At 40.9% G+C, this 9,817-nt stretch overlaps 1 protein-coding gene across 2 annotated transcripts in view; it reads left to right on the forward strand.

Moving 5' to 3' along the window:
- NAPG (NSF attachment protein gamma) overlaps nt 1–8,608 on the forward strand; it is a 29,085-nt gene extending 20,477 nt beyond the window's left edge. For both annotated transcript variants that reach the window (XM_014582343.2, XM_006164034.3), the window contains exons 9-12: nt 1,811–1,889; nt 4,360–4,439; nt 5,022–5,151; nt 8,109–8,608. In XM_014582343.2, coding sequence (XP_014437829.1) covers nt 1,811–1,889; nt 4,360–4,439; nt 5,022–5,151; nt 8,109–8,252 — 433 coding nt within the window. In that variant the 3' untranslated portion in view covers nt 8,253–8,608. The remainder of the gene's footprint in view (nt 1–1,810; nt 1,890–4,359; nt 4,440–5,021; nt 5,152–8,108) is intronic.
- The last annotated feature ends 1,209 nt before the right edge of the window (nt 8,609–9,817 follow it).

Here is a 9,817-nt window from a genome sequence, read left to right on the forward strand (position 1 = left end):
AAGAAAAGTGCGTCTTCTCACCGATCAGCCAAGCTGGTCACTGATACTGAATGCAGGGAGGCATGGTGTGTGTCTGTGATGCTGGGGTGAAGAGTGTACTATTAGGGAGAATCACTGTGTCTTAGGTTACTATGTCCTATCCATTATGCTGTAGAAACAAGATTATTAATGGGGATAAGCTTAGTTGGAAATATGACAAATAGGCCAAAAAATTTGGTAGGTAGTTCCAAAGTCTATTCTGGAGTTCAGGAAATAGTTGGCAACTGAGGAAGAGTTTGAGTCATTGTGAGGAAAGTATCCCTTCAAAATATCCCTTCAAAGTTGTGAGGCCCTATGGCAGTTTCCTGTCACGTGTACATAATTTATGTGTCATTTACATTTTTGTCTTATTTGAGTCTTTTTTTTTTTGGTGGGGGGAGTGGTTTTTGCTATAGGGCATGTGTGCTCACCAGAAAGACAGAGCCGGACAGACAGACAGAAGGCGAGAAATCACCCACCAGGAGGGATGGCCATGCCACAATCCCTTCTCCTCCATTCTCTTCTTGGGATCTTGGGCATGCACACACATATGCCTGGTGTGAGTTTAAGCCACTAGGTCCAGGACTGAGTCTATTTTTTTTTTCCTAATTACAAGAAGAGTAAAACAGTTTATACTTTTATCAGCAAAACCAGATAGGTTGAATGTTCCTCGTCAAAAATTTGAAATCCGAAATGCTCTAAAACCCAAAACTTTTTGAGCATTGACATGATGCCACAAGTGGAAAAGTCCACATCTGACTTTATGTGACAGGTTGCAGTCAAAATGCTGTTAGTGTATGTATGTGGCTATGTGTGTAAAGTATAATAAAACGTAAGTGAAGGTTATAATTAGAGTCTGGTCGCATTCCCAAGATACCTCCTTATATGTGTGCACATCTTCTGGTATCTGAGTAAATTAGAAACCTGAAAGACATCTGGCCCCAAGCATTTTGGATAAAGAATTCCAACATGTACATTCTATTTTGATAGAAGTATTAAGAATTACCTAATGAGAAAGTTGAAGTGTTCTGTGTTTCAGAATAGTAAATTGTGAATAATTTCTTGAATGTCTTTGATATTAGGTGGTTTTACATGTCAGTTTCATGAACTTTTAGCAAAGCTGATCAACATTTTTTACTGCAAACCCATATAAATGCACAGTAGTTCTTGTGGCTCCTTTGCTAGCTAGATATGTATTAGCACACGGAAATGCTGTGTTTATGTCAAGGAAATAAATGATGCATGTTGCAGAATGCAGTGTTAAATATATTAAAAACTTAAAATACTGAGATTCCTACTAGAACAATGTCATATAGACATTAATGTAATATGTAAAACAGGATCTGTGATAAATTTATGGTCACGGTTACAAATGAGACAGTTGTCCCCCTTGCATTAATTTGATACACATAACAAATTACCACAGACTTGGCAGCTTGAAGCAGAGCACACTCATGGTTTCTGTAGGTGACATCTAGACGCGGGGCGGGGCCTTCTGCTCAGGTTCTCACTAGGCTGAGTTTGACAGAGGCGCATTCATGCATAATCTTGACTTAAAACTCTCCATTCGAATTAACCTATCCTTAAGCTTTTTGACTTTGTCAGCTCAATGCCTAAAAGGGGTGATTGAGACATTTAAAAGGCAAGCCAGATGAGAGAGAGAATAGAAACATGGGTTATGTTATGGAGCAGTTGTTTCTCTGAAATCTATAATAGCAAGAATATCACAAAATGACCTCTGCTATAGACCATTTAACCTGCCTTGTTTTACATTTCTTTGTTTTGTCTTTAGGTTTGATGAGGCAGCACTCTCCATTCAGAAAGAAAAAAATATTTATAAGGAAATTGAGAATTACCCAACGTGTTATAAGGTATTCTTTGAAAGTTCTCATTTCTTGGCTTTACATTAGGTAATTTTTGATAGTGGTATAAATTAATACCTAAGATAGAATTCCATGGATATTTGTGTTTTTGTGTAATGATAATTTATGGGCCTCTGTTTCTGGCCAACATAGAGTAAGCCCACTATAGCCTCTTCTACTGATTGCAAGTGAAACTACCAGATAAAACACAAGAAGGACCTATAAACTCTGAAAAGTAAATACAGTCAGGAGACTGGGAAAGGGAATAAGACACGAGGGGAAGCATCCAGTACAGGAGAGCGATTCCTGGGCCTTGTCTGTCGCCTCTTGTCTGAAGGAAGCCCCAGTCATGGAGCCAGGCAGTGGAGGCTACAGCAATGAAAACTTCAAAGGAAACCCCATCTTTCTAGCCAGAGGAACTGAGAAGAGAGGCCCCGTTCTCTCTCTTCTCTCCCTTGGCTTTGCTCTAGCTTTGAGCCCTGGTTGTGGAGCTATAGCTGTGATAATGGCTCATGCAGGTAACACAGAAGAACCCCATCTCTGACCAGAGGAACTAGGAAGATGGGCTAGGAGAACAAGGAGAAAATCTCACACGGAATAGGGTTGGAAAAGGGAATGCCGCTGTGTGTGACCCATACAGGTCTTGGGTTTACATGTGGGAGAGGCCCAGAGTAGGAGAGAAGAGTTCTGAGAACTGAAGTAAGGTTTACCACTGCCCAAGTCTAAACTCACTGTCCAAGTCCCTCAAAAGGCCCAGGTGTGGGGCAGACCCAGAGCTGCATAGCCAAGGATCAGGACTAAGATTAGAAACTGCCCTCCAAAAGCGAGACATGTTGTATAGTCTGCACCTCACTGGGGTGACTGCCTGGTATAAACACCCATACTTTGCTGAGCATTACAACACTGTCCATGTAGCAGAAGTTCACAAATGTCCCGCATATAATTCATAATTACTCAGCATATAAGAACCAGGAAAACAGGACCAACTTTCAAGAGGAATGAAAAATCCTGTCAACCCCAAAATGACCCAGATGTTGGAATTATCACACCAAGACTGAATTAGGGACCAGCAGTTGGAGTAATAGCTGTGTCACTAGACTCCCATGTAGTCGACCGCGGTTCGAGTCCTGGACCTGGCAGCTTAAACTCATGCCGGGTACGTATGTGCATGCCCCAGATCCCGAGAAGAGAATGGAGGAGAAGGGATTGTGGCACTGCCATCCCCCCTGGGGGTGATTTCTGGCTTTCTGTCTCTCTCTCTCTCTCTCTCTCTCTCTTTCTGGCAAGCACATGTACCCTATAGCAAAAACCTCTCAAAAATAAATAAATAAATGATCAGACTTTGAAATAGCTAATATAACTGCTCATCGAGGTAAAGGAAACACAGTTCAAAGTGGGAAACAGGATCTATTTTTATAGAAAAAAATGTTATTTTTATAGAAACTATAAGAATGAACTAGATGCTATATGGAACTATTAAGACTGGGAAATACAGTATCTGAAATAAAATCCTAGATGGGCTTATTCTTGTAACGAAAATAACAAAAGAAAGACTCTAAAAAAGATTGAAACTACTTAATTAAGAGCTATTTCGCCAGCCAGAAAGTTTTTGTGTTTTGTTTTTGTTTTTAAAGACAGGCTCGCTGTCTAATTCCCAGCTGGGACCACAGGTGCAGGCTTCTGTGCCTGGCTCCTTTTAGACAGAATCTCGCCATGGTACTCAGGCCAACCTGGGGCTTGTGGTTCTTCTGCTTTGGCCTTCCGGAGTAGCTGGGATTATAGGCACACAGCACCATGCCTGGCCTTTAGGTTGGACTGGGAATTGAACCTGGGTCTCCTATGTGGCCTCAGCCTGCAAAGCATAGTGTCTTAGGAGCATGTGCTACCATAACTTGTGCATTCACTGATCAGATTTTTATCAATCATAATCTTATTACTGTTTTTGTTGTTGACTTATAAATAGTTACCATTGTTTCTGTGATCTGGAGTTTTCATTCATACTCCTTTTTCTTAGGATCATTTTAAGCATTTCGAAGTGTAATTTTAGAATTATGCCCCTTCCCCACTGTTTTATTCCTTTTCCAAGATTAAATCTATTTAGACATTTGAAATAAATTGTCTTTAAAAATATGTGAGTGGTTGTGTTCTAAGGCTTTTTGGTCTTAAGTGTGGTCCTAGATAGGCCCTATCAGCCCCAGTGTGAGTTTGTTAGAAATGGCAGAATTGTAGGCTGACCTCGGGCCTGCTCAGTCAAACTCTTCACTTGAGCAAGATCCCCAGGTGGTTTATGTGAACATTAGAATTTGAGAAGTACTATTTTAGGATATTTTCCCTCAGGTGTCCCGTGGAAGTTACTGCGGAATTTCAGAATCTTCTGTGTACAAACCAAGACTCTGAAAGTTAAATTCTAAGTGTTTTAAATATGCCCATGAAATTTGTTAGATAGAAATTTGGACTGTTAACACTTCTTTTGTTTTAGAAAACAATTGCTCAAGTCTTAGTTCATCTGCACAGAAATGACTACGTTGCTGCAGAAAGATGTGTCCGGGAGAGCTACAGGTGAGATCTTGGCCAGGCTGTTGACTTGCAGTGTTAGCATTTCTGTTTCTCTAAGGTTGCTGTTTAGACATGTGTGTTTCTGGCCGTGAAACCATTTCTCATAAATCTTCAGAGTGGTAGGAACACTTGACTACCATTGCAATCTTACTATTATCATAGGATTTTTATCAGTTGCTTTCTTCTCTTTTCTCTTGGGGACCTCCATGGGAGTGAATGACTTTAGTAATTTATTTTTGTATTTGCCTTCTAAGAAAAGAAAAAATGAATAGCTCTCAGATTTTATCTTGCAAAAAGATCAAAATGAGGGATTCTCTTGATAGATAGGTTTAAGGTGAGCGGTTTGAACCTCAGCACTATTGAAAATGTGGGCTGGACCAGTCTCTGCTGTGGCAGCCGTCATGTACACTGGGGATGTTTAGCAGCATCGCTGGCCTCTACCCACTGGGCGCCAGTAGCATCCCCTTACCCGTAATTCTCAGAGTGTCTGCAGACTTTGCCAGATGTGTTCTGGGGGCAGAACCCTTTCTGGCTGATGACTGTTGTTGTAAGGGAAGGGTGAAGTGTGATTTGTGCTTACTGTAGCATACCAGGCTTCAATGGCAGTGAGGACTGTGCTGCACTGGAAAAGCTTCTCGAAGGATATGACCAACAAGACCAAGATCAGGTGTCAGAGGTCTGCAACTCACCTCTCTTCAAGTACATGGATAATGACGTAAGTGGGCCTGTCCGGGACAGCTTTCTTCTTTCCTCTCCAAAGGAGGAGGCTTCTAGGGAGATTGTTTTTCTCTCATGGACTTAAAACATTTTCTACCACTGTTCACCTCAAACTGCTGCATAAAGGAACTGATCACTTCTTTGAATTTCACTATATAATTAAATAATTTGGATGTCAACCATATGCATTTACAGCCATTTACACATCTAACTGTGGTGACCACATCCATATTTAAAAACTAATTTTTTTTAGGGACCAGCAGTTGGCATAATGGCTATGTTGCTGGACTCCCACGTAGTCGACCGCTGTTCAAGTCCTGGACCCGGTGGCTTAAACTCATGCCGGGTACGTGTGTGTGCATGCCCAAGACCCCGAGAGAAGAATGGAGGAGAAGGGATTGCGGTTTGGCCATCCCCCCTGGGGGGTGATTTCTCGCTTTCTGTCTCTCTGTCTCTCTCTGTCTTTCTGGTGAGCACATGCACCCTATAGCAAAAACCTCTCAAAAAAAAAAAAATGATTTTTTTTTTAAGGAGATTTTTGCTAGAGGGTGTGTGTGCATGCTGGAGAGACAGAGAGAGAGGGACAAAGAGATAGAAAGCAAGAAATCACCCCCCAGGAGGATGGCCACGCTGCAGTCCCTCCTTCTCTATTCTCCTCTTGAGATCTTGGGCACACATGGCCCAGCATGAGTTTTAAGCCACTGGGTCTGGGAATTGAACCACAGTTGACTATGTGGGAGTCCAGTGACATAACCATTACGCCATCTGCTGGTCCCTAAAAATTTTTGATTCCGCCTCACTTCTAAATGACTCCTACCATCTGTTGTCATCTATAGGTTTCTTAGTTTACCAGATTTCTTTTAGGTTCATGTTATAAAAGAGACCCTGTTTTGCAAAGTAGCCTCTATAATTCAGTAGACCTAAGAGAATTACACCTCTGTGATGACTAGCTGTCCGATGCAGGTCATTCATTTAATTTTTTTTTTTTTTAATGAGAGAGAGGTGTTTATTTAAGACAAAAATATTTACCGTAGACATAAAACTGATTGTGTCCATGACAAGGATGCATGTTAGTTTTTCTTTTATTTTTTTTCTTTTTAAAAATTTTTTTTGGGGGGGGGGAGGTTTTTTTTTTTTTTTTTTACTATATGGTGTGTGCACTCCCCCAGACAGACAGAGACAGACAGAGAGACAGAAAGCAAGAAATCATCCCCCAGGGGGGATGTTCACGCCGTAGTCCCTTCTCCTCTCGGGATCTTGGGCACGCACGCACACGTGCCCAGCGTGTTTTAAGCCACCGGGTCTGGGACATGAACCACAGTCGACTACATGGGAGTCCAGTGACATAGCTATTAACGCTAACTGCTGGTCCCGATGAACTTAAAATTTTTTCATGAGAGAGAACATGTAGGCACCCTTGACCAGGTCTCATCACACCCTGATCCCTCCCCTAGCCCTCCAGCTAGTAAGGATCTCTGTTGCACACTCAGTAAGTTTCAGGGTCTGACCCATATTTGTCCTTGTGGTTTCTAGCAGTATAGAGCAACACTGCCATGTGAGCCATTGTATCTGGGCCAGAGATAGGTATTTTCTTTCTTCTTTGGAGAGGTTTTTGCTATAGGGCTTGTGCACTTGCCAGAAAGACAGAGAGAGACAGAGAGACAGAAAGCGAGAAATCACCCCCCAGAGAGGATGGCCATGCTGCAATCCCTTCTCCTCCATTCTCCTCTTGGGATCTTGGGCATGCACGTACACACGCCGGGCGTGAGTTTTAAGCCACTGGGTCCGGGACTCGAACCATGGTCGTCTACATCAGAGTCCAGTGACATAGCCATTACGCTAACTGCTGGTTCTGAGATGGGTATTTTCGACAGGGTCTCGCTGTGCTATGATTCTCTTGCCTCAGCCTCCCAGCTGGGACCACAGGTGCCTACCTTTGTACCCAGCCTATTTAAGTTGAACTGAGACCTGAAACCAGGCCTCCCTTAAGGCCTCAGGCACTGCGCAGCAGCACCACCTCTGATTTAAACCACCATGCTTGACCTGTAATGCAGATTATTAATGCACTATCTCTGTCTCTCTATCCCTTTTTTAATTGCCAGAGAAACACACAGAGAGAAAACACCACCCCTCCCTACACACACACATCAAGGGACATAGTCAGTCATGTACACGCACGTGTACCTGGTATGTTTTTTTTTAAACTGCCAGGGCTGGAATTCAGACCCCAGTAAGTCATGTGGAATCCAGTTCCCTAACACACTATGTTATTGGGCCAACCTTGTGAATTATCTATTAGCCTCAGTTGTTGCCTGTAAAAACGGAGCTACTAGAACCCATTTTGCTGGACTGATGTAAAGAATACATTAGTCAGTGTGGGAATAACCTCACACATCTAGTGAACCGTGGCCGTAAGTTTCTATCCTTTCTTATTTCCCTTTTTCAGTAGATTTATGAACATCAGTTTATTCTTAATACCTTTAAAGTCTCATTATGGTATCAGATCAGTTTAAGACCTTCAATTTTTTTATAGTGGTGTATGTAGAATAACCGTTTTTTTTTTTCCCTAGATAAATTCTTACATATGTTTTTGTAAATTTGTACATATTTAGAAAAATTAGTTTGTTGCTCGCCTACACTCTCATTTATACAACAGGCCTTGGTTTGGTTTCATAGGTAAGAGAGGTACTGCTTCACTCAGTATGTCTAGATTGTCTCAAATCTCCAAGCATGATATATAATTGTTATTTTACTAGCATGTACCTGTCACATTATGGTCATGAAGCATCTGACAACAGAGCATGGTTGTGTTTTGCTTTTCTATCTAAATGATGACACTGGTGTTCACGACAGCAGAGAGCTAGCTTCAGTCTTATAGATAACTGATGTTTAGATGCTGTGTATGGTGATTCTCATTATCCAGCTTTTAAGATATAAATGTCTTACTGTTGACAGTATGCTAAGCTGGGCCTGAGTTTGATGGTTCCTGGAGGGGGAATCAAGAAGAAATCACCCGCAACACCACAGGCGAAGCCTGAGGGTGGCGCCACCACAGCTGCTGATGAAGAGGAAGATGAATATTCAGGAGGACTGTGCTAGTATTATGCTTGGGAGAAACAAAAAAGAATAAGAAAGGGTAAAATCCTGACATGCTACTTCGTGGACTTGGAACTTATTTAAAGAGATCTGTAGTTTGTTGAGATCCTGATCTTGAATGCTAATAAAGAATGATTTTCAGTAATCCTTTCCCAAGTCACCCATTGTATTCACTACCTGTGAAGCATTTGTTTTTCTTTCCATGATAAGATTATTGTAAGACACCAGCAGAATTAACAGAAAATGTAGTGTCATGTTTTAATACAGTTGGTTTTAAAATTTGCAAGGCAAAAGGCCAGCAGGTAGTATGTAGTTAGAGGTGCTGGACTCCCACATGGCTGACCACGGTTCGAACCCCAGACCTGGTCAAATTAAAATAAGTAAATAAATAAAGTTAAATAAAATAATTCTTTAAAAAAGTTTGTAAGGCAGATTCTTGAGAAATTAGGTTCTGATCAAAAGGGGCAATAGACATAGATACTTTCTTCTCTTGGGTTCTTATAATTTATTGTTAGATCATTTTCTTCGTACTTTAATAATTGCTGCTAAAAGTGAAGTTTATTCTTAAAAGTTAATATTTTAAAAATTTATTTTGGAAAGACAATTCCCTCCCCCAATATAAGGCACAGTTAAATTATGAAATCTTTTCAAAGATGAAATTGTGATGGGAAGCAATTTTGAGTCCAGTGGTATGATTTAACTCAGTAAAAGATGCATTTAAGTTCTTAAGTGTGAGTTTGCAAAACTTTGAAGGCAGCATATTAAAATAATTCTGTAAATGTTTTCAGTCCTCTCTGAAGGTCTGGATATTCCATTGGTGGGGGGGGGTGTGTGTGGAATTCAAGACTATCTCCAAACCTCATCCTTGACCAAATGGGCGCTAATGAAGACCTTTTTTAGGTGCACTAAGAGGCAGTGTTTCCAGTTATCTAGTGCATGTTCATTTCCTTCTGCCAAAATAATTTGATTCATTTAGAGTTATATCTAGACCATAACTCAACATGGGAAGTACTGTATACTCTACTATGAAAATTTAGCTGGAAGAGAAGAAAGATATATTTAGAACACTGTGCTGCCAATATTTTCATCCTAGTATTTCCTAAGGTCTTATTTTTGAAGGCTTCTTCATCCTATGTGGCTTAGACTCACAATATGTTTACTGGAAAGAGGCTACAAACACTAGTAGCACACCTTTCTGTAGGCACATGCTTTTCTCAGTATTCATGCTATGTCTCTCTTTAGGATCATACCTTACCTGAGTATAGTATGCCTAGTTTTGCTAGAGTTCCAGAAAACACTTGAGTATCTTAAGTGATTTTAGTCACAGTTACTTTTGTGGGAGAGCTTAGACAGAATAACATCCTTCTTTGGCAGGTGTGCCTGAGTGGGTAGATGTTAATTTACAGTCTTGTAGCTCTGACACAAAACGTGTAAGTTATATAGTGTCTTAAATTACTCGCATAGTTCTGCTGTTAATTTTACCGAGGTTTATAGACAGTCCGAATAAAGCTGTCCAAACGGGTCTATTTGAAGATACGTATTAATATTTCAGTGATCTCATTGCTGGT

This window comes from Tupaia chinensis, unplaced genomic scaffold (assembly GCF_000334495.1).
Source record: "Tupaia chinensis unplaced genomic scaffold, TupChi_1.0 Scaffold143584_1, whole genome shotgun sequence".
Lineage (NCBI taxonomy): Eukaryota > Metazoa > Chordata > Mammalia > Scandentia > Tupaiidae > Tupaia > Tupaia belangeri.